This window comes from Tyto alba, unplaced genomic scaffold (assembly GCF_018691265.1).
Source record: "Tyto alba isolate M040663 unplaced genomic scaffold, T.alba_DEE_v4.0 Super-Scaffold_14, whole genome shotgun sequence".
Classification (NCBI taxonomy): domain Eukaryota; kingdom Metazoa; phylum Chordata; class Aves; order Strigiformes; family Tytonidae; genus Tyto; species Tyto alba.
This window is the reverse complement of record NW_024881276.1, coordinates 19,434,155-19,446,982: the sequence shown is the minus strand read 5'-3', so window position 1 is coordinate 19,446,982 and position 12,828 is coordinate 19,434,155. Positions and strand designations below refer to the sequence as shown.

At 39.1% G+C, this 12,828-nt stretch overlaps 1 protein-coding gene across 10 annotated transcripts in view; it reads left to right on the top strand.

Annotated features, from left to right (window-relative positions):
• Positions 1 to 12,828, top strand: part of DMD (dystrophin) — a 1,076,492-nt gene that overhangs the window by 281,423 nt on the left and 782,241 nt on the right. For all 10 annotated transcript variants that reach the window (XM_042788288.1, XM_042788292.1, XM_042788293.1 and 7 more), the window contains 2 exons: positions 11,586 to 11,687; positions 11,772 to 11,879. In XM_042788288.1, coding sequence (XP_042644222.1) covers positions 11,586 to 11,687; positions 11,772 to 11,879 — 210 coding nt within the window. The remainder of the gene's footprint in view (positions 1 to 11,585; positions 11,688 to 11,771; positions 11,880 to 12,828) is intronic.

The following is a 12,828-nucleotide window of genomic DNA, read 5'->3' as shown; positions in this document are numbered from 1 at the left end:
CAGCTGCTGTTCAGTTCCCTCCTTGAATCACAGTCTTAGAGAAGAGTCTGAAAGAGAAGTTCAATAATCCCATTGCTCTGAAAGTCACAGAATATGTAGCAGTATTAAAGATATTAATAAATCCAAAATATAGATATAGAGCTATTGGGTTTAGGTGTTAGGGAGGTGTGCAAACTTTTATACTTTTATGCCCAGGAGAACTGAGTTACCATAGTCCACCTACTATTCTAGCAAAATGCTACCTCTACTTTTTTGAGTGTACAGAAAGATTGTTGGGATTTTTTTTTTTTTTTTTTTTTTTTTATTTTTTTTTTTTCATGTAACCTGCAAACTGAATTTAAGCACAGGAGGTACAGTGTGTTGGCAGGTACAACCATTAGAGCATTTGACAGAAAGCACAATGAAGCAAAGTTCAAAGCTTGATTATGTATCTGCCAGTCTGAGTTTTAAAGGTATAACAAAACAAGAGCATGCACTGTCAGACAAAAGAGCTTAATAAGACTGCCTGAGTGAGATACTTGTCAGGATCAGATTTGGAAGAAAGTGAACAGTTATTGCAATGTAATAGTCAAGGCTGCATTTTCCAAGCAGGTTCAATTCAGTTATGCCTTTGTTTTTGTAAATCTTTGAGATGGTGATTCCTGAAATTTATTCATATATACAAATACATATACATGAATCTGTGTAAAAAAATGTTAAAAGCCATAAAATGGTAATATACAGATTTACATTAATTCTCAACAGGATGACAAGAGTCTATCTTGGCTTCAAATCAACATTATAGAAGCTTGTAATATTTATTGTATATGCCAAAAAAAAAATACATATAAGAGTTATTGGCATATAAGCTAACAGTGTCCCCTGAAAGAGATCATCCATACAAAATTTAACCTTGCTTTGTGAAAAAAAAGTAAACACAGTTACAGTACTTCTCTTACAAACAGCTGTTGCCCTAAAATAGTCTGAGAGATTACAGCTAGGCTAGGTGAGTGTGAGTATTAAAATTAATTTTATATAATATTGGTTACTAAACATAACAGTTTGTGATGTGTTGTGAGAATGTATCTGTTTATGCTGCTGCTGAGAGCTGACTATTTAGACTTTTATAACTCCTAGACCCCCATTATGCTCAATTCAGAGACTTACCAAAATGCAGCTGCTGAGTAAGGCTTTGTGTTGGGTTTATGACTGTGGTGGTGTTTTGGTAGTGGGGGAGGGGGCTGCAGAGGTGGCTCCTGTGAGAAGCTGCTTAAAGTTCCCCCAGCTCCAAGTCGGACCCACCTCTGGCCAAGGCCAAGCCAATTATCAATGGTGGCTGTGCCTCTGCAATAACATGTTTAAGAAAGGGGACCTGAGAGGAGGAGGAGTTATGAGGGAAATACCTCTCTGAAAACACCAAGGTCAGTGAAAGAAAGGAGGAGGAGGGGAGGAGATGCGCTGGAGCAGAGACTCCCCTATAGCCCTTGGTGAGAAGTCAGGCCGTGCCTCTGCAGCCCATGGAGGTCCATGGTGGAGCAGATGCCCACCTGCATCCCATGGAGGACCCCATGCTGGCGCAGGTGGCTGTGCCTGAAGGAGGCTGGGACTCTTGAGGGATGCCTACACTGGAGCAGTTTGTCACTGAGAGTTTCAACCTGTGGCAGGGATTGGCTTGGGATGAGCTGAATCCCTGTAGGAAGAACCCACATTAGAGCAGTTCATGGAGGATTGTCTCCTGCACAGGAGCAGGTGAAGAGTCTGGGGAGTCCTCCCCCTGATGAGGAAGGAGTGGCAGAAACAACAGGTGATGAACTGACTGCAGCTCCCATCCCCTGCACTGCTGGTGGGGGAGGAGGTAGAAAAATCAGGATCAAAGCTGAGCCTGAGAAGAAAGGTAGGGTGGGGGAAAGTAGTTTTTAAGATGTGGTTCTTTTTCTTACTGTCCTACTCCATTTTGATTGGTAAATTAGTGTTGGTGGTGGTACTGTTTGAATTAAATTGATGCTCTTTTTTCTTCTGCAATCAAAAATCATGTCTTTTGCCCATGACCATAATTGGTGAGTCATCCCTCCTTGTCCTTGTCTTCATCCTCAAATGTTTTATTGTACTGTTCTCTCCTCCTCATCTCCTGGGAGGGAAGGAGTGAGCGAGCAGCTGCATGGTGCTCAGCTGCCCTCTGAGCTTAAATCATGACAATGGTTCAAATCTATATTTAGTGCTGCTAAATCAGAGGACTAGCAAATCTGTTGCTGTAGTGTGACTCATTTCTCAGGGAAAATGTGGGAAATTATCTTCAGCCCAGAAAATGGCTGGATAAATACAGAAGCCATGAGTGTAGGAATTTTACCTGGCAGACAATAGGTCCCTTAAGGACTCTTGTGGGCTAGCTCAAATTAGAGACCTCCCTAGGCTTCAGGGGTCGAGGTGTGTGATAGAAAGAGATCTGCAGTAAATGTATCAAATGCTTCTTGATGGCTTCTTCCCTTTCTGAAGGAAAGGAGCTGTCTATTATATATTTGTATTATTCAGGGTACTATCCTTTGATTGAAGATGATGTATGGGTAGTTCTTGTAAAAATACATCAAAATAAGTGAGGAATGAGAAAGAATATATTAGAATAGACTATTTCAGTTGGAAGGGACTTACAATGACCATCTGGTCCAGCTGCTTGACCAGTTCAGGGCTGACCAAGTTCAAGCATGTTAAAAGCATTCTCCAGATACCTAACAGTGACAGGCTTAGGGCATCAACCACCTCTCTAGGAAGCGTGTTCCAGTGTTTGACCATCTTCTTGATAAATAAATGCTTCCTAATGTCCAGTCTAAACCTCCCCTGAATGATGCAGCTTTTAATCATTCTCACACGTCCTATCACTGGATCCCAGGGAGAAGAGATCAGCATCTCCCTCTCCACATCCCCTCCCCAGGAAGCTGTGGAAAGTAATGAGTTCCCCCTTCAGCCTCCTTTTCTCCAAACTAGACAAACCCAAAGTCCTTAGCTGCTCTTCATAGGACATTCCTTCCAGCCCTTTCACCACCTTTGTTGCCCTCTTCTGGATGCATTCAAGGATCTTCACATCCTTCTGAAATCATGGGGCCCAGAACTGCACACAGGACTCCAGATGAGGCTGCACCAACACTGAGTACAGTGAGATGATCACCTCTTTTTGGCCAGTTGGTTATGCTGTCTTTGATGCACCCCAGGATGTGGTTTGCACTTTTGCCTGCCAGGGCACATGCTGCTGGCTCATAGTGACCCTGCTGGCACCCAGCACCCCCAGACCCTTTTCTGGTGGGCTGCTCCCAAGCCACTCCTCTCCCAGTTTATACTTGTGCCCAGCATTACTCCATCCTAGGTGCAGAATCCAGCATTTCATCCCATTAGTGATTGTGGAATGCTCCAATCTATCTAGATCCCTCTGCAAGGGATCTTGTCCCTTGAGAGAGTCAACAGCACCTCCCAGTTTGGTATCATCAGCAAACTTGCTAATGGTGCGTTCCACTCCTGCATCCAGATCATTAATAGATATATTGAACAGAACTGGCCCTAGAATTGAACCCTGAGGAACACCACTACTGACCAGTCACCAGCCAGATGTAGCCCCATACACTAAAACCCTTTGAGCTCAGCCCATCAGCCAGTTCTTCACTCAGTGCACCATAAACCCACTCATCCCACAGCTGGACAACTTGTCCAGAAGGATGTTGTGAGGCGCAGTACCAAAAGCCTTACTAGAATCCACAAAAACTACATCCACTGCCTTCTCTACATCCACTGCCTTCTCTTCATCCACTGGGTGGGTGACCTTACCATAGAAGGATATCAGATTAGTTAAACAAGACTTCCCTTTTGTGAACCCATGTTGACTCTGCCTGATGATTGCATTATTCTTTAAATGCCTTTCATTAGTACCCAGAATAATCTTCTCTGAAATTTTTCCAGGAACTGAGATTAGACTACGAGGTCTCTAGTTCCCTGTGTCTTCCCTCATGCCCTTGTTGTAGATTGGAATAACATTGTCTATCTTCCAGTCAGCAGGGACCTCCCCAGACTCCCCAAACCTTTGGTAAAAGGTCAAGAGGGATTCTGCCGTAACATCTGCTAGCTCCTCCAGTACTCTGGGATGAACTCCATCAGGCCCCGTGGGTTTATGAGCATTCAGCTGATACAGCTGGTCTCTTACAATTTCAGTGTCCACAAATGGGAAGTCATTGTTTCCACACTTATGGTCCTCTGACTCAGGGGACTGGGCAGCCCAAGGTCTGTCAGTATTATTAAAGACGGAAGCAAAAACCCCATCGAATTCCTCTGCTTCTTCTTCATCCCTATTAGTCAGATGAGCATCTTCAACCAGTATCAGTCCAATGTTTTCCTTAGACCTCCTCTTATTACTAAGGTACTTTAAAAAGCCCTTTTTGTTATCTGACACAACACTGGCCTGTTTCAACTCTATTTGAGCTTTGGCCTTTTCCGTCTTCTCCCTGCATAAATGAGCCACAACTCTGTACTATTCCTGAAACCTGACCCCATTTCCAGAGATCATACGGTTCTTCCCCCTGAGCTCCATGATCAGTTCCCTGTTCATCCAAGTTGGTCTTCTATCCCACTTGCTTGACTTAAGACACTGGAATTGCCTGTTCATGTGCTTCTAAAAGATGATTCTTAAAGACTGACCTGATTTCATGGACTCTTAAGCCCTCAAAAGCAGATTCCCAGGGTACTTTGCTAAATAGCTTCCCGAATAGCTTATAGTTTGTTCTCCTGAAGTCCAGGGAAGCCACTCTGCTGTCCTTTTTCCTCATTGTCCAGCAAATTTCAAACTCAACCATTTTGTGATCACTGTGGCCAAGACAGCCACCTACCATCACATCCCCCCTCCCCAAATCCTTCTCTATTCACAAATAACAAGTCTAGGAGGACATCTTTACAAGTTGGTTCACTGAGTACCTGTGACAAGAAGTTACCTCCTACAAACTTAAAGAATTTCCAAGACGAGTCTGTCACAACAGTATGATATTCCAAGCTGATGTCTGGGAGGTTGAAATCTCCCATATGGACAAGGGCTACCGATCCAGGAATTTCTCCTAATTGCCTATAGAATAACCTACCAGTGCTTACATCCTGGCTGGGCTATCGGTAGTAGACACCCATTACACCACCTCCTTTGTTTTCCACTCCCATAATCCTTACCCAGAGGCTTTCAACCACATCATCACTAATGGTACGGGCTGTGCAATCAAACCTCTCCCTTACGTGTAGTGAGACACCCCCACCTCTCCTTCCCTGTTTGTCCCTCCTGAACAGCCTGTGGCCCTCCATCCCAGCACTCCAATCATGCAACTCATTCCACCGAGTCTCACTAACGCCAATGATATTGTAGCTCTTGGAGCTAACCAGTGCTTCCAGTTAATCCTGTTTGTTTCTCATACTGCGTGCAAGTATACAAGCATTTCTGAACTACTCATACTTCTTGTTACATGAGAGAAATTCTATAAATGTGCTGAATATTTTTTAATTGATTTTGCATATAGACAAAAGTGTATTTCCACTATTTCTCATTGCTTTAAAGAGTAGATAGTCTTACCTTATTAGAAAAGCATACTTCAGAAAAACTCCTCTATTACTTGCAGACTTGAGGCATATTGTTTCACTTTTTTTACATTCACTCCATTGTTCCCAAGAGTTGTGTTGCTTTTACTCATTTCTCCTGTTCTCATCTTTTTTTACTTTGACCTTTTTTCAGAATAGGAATACTTTATCTTCTGCTTTTGTAGTCATAAAGAATATTCTTTCAGATTATTCTCAATAGAAAAAAAAGCTTCTTTTACATGCAGATTTCTTTGAAAATTCTAGTTTGGGCTGTAAAGAGAGGCATTTCAAGGGAGCATGAGGGAATTTTACTTTTTAGTCTGGATTCAGTCAGTTTCTCTGGAGATTTGTTTTCCCAAACAGATGGAACAAAACCCTTGGTGCAGTCTGAATTTCTGGGAGTCACACAGGGTACTTTACAGCATCAATTATTACTTGATGTGAACAAGGTGGTAAAGTTGAGCACCATATTGGAAGTCAATATCTACTTTATAAATAGACAGGTCTGACATGGTATTTCTGACTTGAAACTTTGTGTCTTAAACCCATTCAAGCAAACAGTGTATCTTGGTGTCATGGTTACTATACTCTCTCATGAGAAATAACAGGTTTAAGGCAGGTCACAGTATCAACCCCTTTATCAGTGCAGTTACTTTGTCATTTTACTTATTTTATTAAAATGTCTTGTCAGCCTATTGAGGGGAAAAAAAAAAAAAAAAGGTAGGCTTTGTGGCTCTTTGAAATCATATACTGAAAATAGTATTTGTATTGACCCAGCAAAACATTTTTAGCATGACAGTCAATGTATTTCTTAGAGTAAAGGGAGAGGCAGATATTTGATCTTGTACTCTTGAGGTTATGGTGTTTTCTATAAGAGCAAATAAATTTTTTTCAAGGTATGTACTACTAAGGCAAGAAGTTGATGAAGGTGTTACTGCAGGTGTTGAGAGCAAACTTTATGAGGACTGTTAAGAAAAGTCAGCTGCTTGAATGTGAGACATTTAAAAATTACTCAATTATGAGGGTTTTTATGAAATACTTTTTATCAATAAAAGTTTTACTGCTTTATTTATAAAATATCAAGAGAATGTAATATAATAGAAATCTGGTATGAAGAGTAGCATAGACATAAAGAGAGGGAACTGAGTTTTGAGGTTTAGTCTGTGATCAGCATAATTTAAACTTACACAATAAAATACAATGTGCTGACACATATGGATCAATTAAGTAACTGAGGACATACATGACAATACACTTATGTGAGTGCATGTTACTATTGCTGTCATAGACATCAAGGAAAATCATGGTTGTATACCAATGACTAGGACATTCGTTATGTGTGATTACCTGGTTTATGGGCAGTTATCGATGGTATGTATTCATATGGAACTCTGCTGAATTACAGTTAGTGGTATAAAAGGAGCTGTATAAGTGATCCTAGGACTGAGTCTATAGCTCAAGCCACGCTGAACTTTCTCTGTAGACATTCCTGCTTCAAGTATTTAATATAGTGCTGTATTGTATGGGGTGGTATACCTCAAATTAATTTTGGTTTGCTTTGTATTCTCTAATAGAGGATATTTAGGGTGTTCTCCTTTAAAAGAGTTTAGAAAAATAAATATTTATATTCTTTAACTACTATTTTGGAAGTGATTAAAAAGAGAAAAGAAAATCTAACCTGTTTAAATACGATTTTGCTGCTTATCTCATAATATTATCCATCCCCTGTAATTAATGATTATTTAATAATAGTTAAATCATTATTATTAAATTAGTAATAAGTAGTTTGTTATTTGTTTGTGTACATTAGTGTACATTTCCATCAACTTCAACTTTTCCTTGGCATCCATGTATGTATATGTAAGTATATATCCATTATATAAGTCCCTATGCAAGGTGGAGATGTAAGAGCTTGCATAACTCATGCTGTTGCACACTTTAAGAATTAAATTTTCTTCAGAGAAATGTAGTCTGTGAAAATCTATTCATTCATTTTAGAGGTACTTTTTGAATAATTTTTTTTCTTGTCAAAGACCTTCTATTTGGCTTGCATGAGAATTCAAAATTTCAGACAGGTGCAAACTATTGGTTAGATTTGTGCAGTGTAATTTATTCTCATCTACACCTGTGTTACCGGTGGAGAGACATCTGGTCATTAAAAGATTTTTCTAAAAACACTAATTTAAATCAGAGGTGCCAAAACCTTAGCTGTTTAACTTTGGGGTGATTATGAATGCTTCAGTAGAAACTGTAAGTGTATTTCTAAAATGCAGGATGTAATTAGTGTCCATAAACTTCAGTGTAAATCAGACACCAGAATAACCAAATGTGATCCACCTCACCATTTGTATATATATCATTCCAGAAATTAAGATATTTTTCTCTTGTGATAGCGCGAAGAAAGGACATGTAGAGAAAATGAGATATTTAGGCTTGGATCTTGTTAAAGAATAACAAGAAACTACTTCTTATGACTTCATTGAATCATGTACAGTATTTTTCAGTAGTTAGCTAATAATAATTATCCTGAATTGTGGGAATTATTAAGACAGAGTCTCTCAGATCAGGATTTTGATTAGAAGCATCTGAGCTATGACGAAGGATGTGCATATGATTTTTAAACTAGTAATTAGCAAGAAAAGCTGTCAAGGTAAAACAAAAATTCTTCAATCTAACATAAAAAAATGAATGAGTACTAGATATTGCAGGTCTGCTAGGTTGTCTTCTAGGCTTGGAGAAAAAGAAAGATGGAGATGTTGAGACTGTTACAAATTTAACTGGAAATGTAATCAGAATCAGGACAAATGAAACTAAATATAATTCATCAATTTGTTATATAAAGATTTTTAGTTTTCCAAATTAATTAAATTGGTCAAAATATAATTTTTGCAGAAAAGGTGTTACTGAGTACATATTATGGTATACATAGTATTTAGCCTGTGAGAATAGCAAATACTATTTACTAAATCATGGATTTTTTATAAAATAAAAAAAAAAAAAAAAAGAAATTTTACATTAACTGGCTGTGAATAATTTTCTGCACAGTTCTGTGTCATACAATTTCGCACTTTTATTTAATGATGAGTAGATAGAGTGGGTAAAATGAATGGATAATATATGTTGTTCTCTATTTCCTGATAATTTAAGGGCATAAATGTTTCACCAGCAAGTATTTCTTTCTGTTAATACTGAAATTAGCTTCTGAAATATTCACATTCAAAACCTGAACTTTTTTGTGTTTGCTTAAATTAGTGATCTCTGATCACATTACGTTTTATGGCAAGCAAACACTAACACCAAGCATAATTTTAATATGAAATCACATTCTTGGGTTTGCACAAATACCCATTACATAATTCAAAACATAAACCAAAATCATGATCTCAGTATTAAGCCAAAAAAAGAGAAACAAAACAAATTCTTCAAAACCTACTTTGTAGTTATGCAATAAGTGACTGAAAAGGAGTACTTCTCTCTATTACCATGTAACATATTTGAGCTGTTTAAAAATTGACATGATTTTAAATTAGCATTATTATGGTAGCTGATTAGAGATAGCTTTTATTTTCCTAAACTGAGCCGATATCTAATATGATGTAACTCAATGGCATGACAGCTGCCTCTTTAGTCTGCAATATTTGTTGCGGTTTCAGCATTTACTAAATGAAAAACATGGTATCTGCTGACTTTTTACTTTGACACTAAATTGGTAAAGCCATAAATTCAAATGGCTTTCTGAAATTTTACCTGTCATTTCCTAGGCAGTGCAAAATAAAATTCTTTCATTTCTGATAGGAAATACAATTCAATTTTAATCCCTTGATTTTAAAAATCCACCATTTGAATGCTACATTTTTGCTAGCATTAAATTATAATCTCTATGAAAAATATGAAAATATGAAAAATATTGAATCATGGAATGTCTCAGGTAATAAGGGACCCATAAGAATCATCAAGTGAATAGATAAATATGAAAAAAAGGATGAGACTATTTTTATTTTGTCAAGGCATGCTTTTGAAGTGGATGAAAAAGTAGAAATTCAGTAGTATACAATATCTTTATAAGTTGTTTCTTTTTTTTTTTTTTTTTTTTCTTTTAGAGCAGCTGAATAGTTTGCACATGATGTTCAGGAGTAATTAAATCATTGTAAATTGTTGCAGTAAAAGTTTTATAGCATGTTATACCTTCACAGCAGTGTTAAGTCTCATCCTCTGTCTTAAGCATTTTCTAATAAAGGCTAGTAGGAAACTGAAAGTAATAATGCTTGATTTCAACTAAAAGAAAGGAGAGAGAACAAGGTGGTGTTTTGTGTAATTTTAAAATGTACATATTAGCATATGCTACAAATATCTGGGAAACCCCGGTGGGATTCGTGCTGCTGTGTTAGTTTATAAGGTGTTTTTTTTTTTGTTTGTTTGTTTTTTTTTTTTTTTCCGCTATAGTATTTTAAAAGAGGTAAGAACTTAAATCAACTGCACTGGCAGTGCAACTTAAGAGCCAGATTATTTTTTTGCTTTGATCACATCTTTAGACCACCATAGTTATGTTTCAAGTAGTTATGTTTTGGGCATTGAAAGGTTTGAAACAGGGTTTTTTTGACAGCATGGTACCAGAGACTTAGTAGAAAACAGTGTCTGTAGATTAGTATTAAAATTCTCTGGTTTTGGCTTTATTGCTTTTCCTATTCTCTCCATTGTGGTTTCATTTCAAATGGTGATAAGATCCATTTCAGTGTGACGTGAAACATTTTCTAAAGGGCTTGAAACCATAAAAAGTGAATTAGGAAAGTGTTTTCACAAGAGTTTGTAATACTCTAGGAAAATCAGATTGCCTTGGATTTTGTCCTGGGTTGAGTGAGTGGTGGGGTTTTTTTTGGTGGCAGGGGAGGGGGTTATAGGGGTGGTCCCCTGTGGGAAGCTTCTTGAAGCTCCCCCAGCTCCAAGTCAGCTCCTTCTCTGGAAACTGAGCCAATCAGCTGCGCCTCTGCAATAACGTATTTAAGAAGGGACATGGTGATGAGCAGTTGGACTTGTGAGCAGGAGTTGCGGCAGCTGTGCGAACACCAAGGTCAGTGGAGGAATGACGGAAGAAAGGAGGGGGGAAGTGTGCCAGAGCAGAGAACCCCTGTATCCTGTCATGAGACGGCAGGGCGGCCCCCCCCGCCACCCATGAAGATCTACGGTGGAGCAGACATTGATTTATGGCCTGTGGTTTCCACCTGATTTATCAAGGTGCTGTGCCCAAAGAAGGCCAGGGTCTTGTGGGAAAAGGTAGCCCCGCTGCTGTAATTCAGTGCTGGGAGGATTGCAGCATGCGGGGGTGTCCCACGCCAGAGCAGCTCAGGAAGGGCTGCAGCCTGTGGGAGGGACTCCAGTTGGAGAAAGTTGGTGACCCACAGTGGGGCAGTGTGGGGAACGCTGTGGCCCATGGGAGGAACTCACATCGGAGAAAGTTTGTGGAGGACTGTCTCCTGTGAGAGGGGGACCACGATAGAGCAGAGGGAAGAAGTTCCAGATGCTCCCCCCACCAAAGATGGAAGGAGCAGCAGCACTGACTGCACCCCCCATTCCCTGCCCCTGCGCCACTGGGGGAAGGAGGTAGAGATATCGGGAGCAGAACTGAGCCGGGGAAGAAGGGAGGGGTGGGGAGAAGGTGTTTTCAAGATGTGGCAATGCTTCTCACTGTCCTACTCTGTTACGTGTTGTTAGTGTCTGTAATAAATGTATGTTGTTTTTTTCTTCCCCTAACGAGTCTGACTTTTGCTTGTGACCATAAAGGGTGATTTTTTCCCCATCCCAGTCCTATCTCACACCCCAAGCCTGGCTCTCTGTCCCTTCTTATTGCTGGAAGAGAAGGGAGAGAGAGTGGCTGTGTGGTGGTTGGCTGCCAACCAGGCTCAAACCACGACAGCCTTAAAAAAAAAAAAAAAAAAAAAAAAAAAAAAAAAAGACAAACAAATGCAAATCTCTATTGCGTGTTTCTTGCAAATCTCTATTATGTGTTTATTTCTTTCTAGCACTTTGGAAAGCGGTGGGCAGCCATCTGCAGGTGGACAGAAGACCGATGGGTCCTTTTGCAAGATATTCTTCGTAAATGGCAGCACTTTGCAGAAGAGCAGGTAAGTAGCTTTAGCAGTTAGAAATTGGAACGTTCTTCAAAAAATTGCAGTGAAACCTTTCCATTCTCTCCAATTTTCTTTCAGTGCCTTTTTGATGCATGGCTTACTGAGAAAGAGGATGCTGTGAGCAAAATTCATACAACTGGCTTTAAAGATCAAAATGAAATGCTGACCAATCTACACAAATTAGCTGTATGTATTTTTCATTCTCTTATTTTATGTTCAACTTCCTTATTCATGTGTCTGAGTCCATGTGACTATCCCACTCTCAGAAAATATGGTTTAACAGAACAACCGCTTCATACTTTGGTAATGGATGTTGTCTCACGTGGATGGAATAGATTGGTCCATGGCCTTTCTGAAAAAGGAACCAATACGTACAGATATTTTCCTTGGTTGTCTCTTCAGTCAAAAGTTTATGAATTGAAATAGCATTTGAGTGTCTTAAAAATATGTATACTTCTATACTGAAAGTTTGTTTGTTGATGCTATTGATAATATTGTGTGCGACACTGAGTGTAGACAAGCCTGTTATACATTCCTTGAACTTGAAAAAGCTAAAGACTCAAAAGTTGTGAAATGCTGACTTTAGTCTTACTTTACAACTATACCTCAACTGTATTTTGGGAATCTAGTTACATATGTAAAATGCACCCTTTTCAACATGTCCTCTACCTCAATCTTCAGGAAGTACTCTGCTATCCATCACCTTTGTGGAGCAAATGTAGGTCTGACTGGCCTGTCAGGGCACTCTGCCTGGAGAGGTGAAAATCCCGTCACAGCCTACACTTGCAAATAGTTTTATAGCATTAGGACCTTTGTAAAGAAAATGGTATGGTATGTGATATTTTTGGACATAACAGTGACGGCTTATGCATTTAGAGGAAAAGAAGCGTTCATGTCCATGCTTTTGATGAAATAGGGAAATTGTTATTGCTGCAAATAGGAACTTCATTAGTAATCTTATATTTAAACAGAACTATTACAATTTGTTTTGTCGAATAGGTGGGAGGGAGGGGCAGGAAGTGACCTAGGTATTATTCCAAGACTTGTTTTTACAGTTTATGTACTAGGATTTTCGGTCATCAGTAATTCTCAATTTATTATTAATTATTAGGTTATACAGTAGGCTCAACCTTAG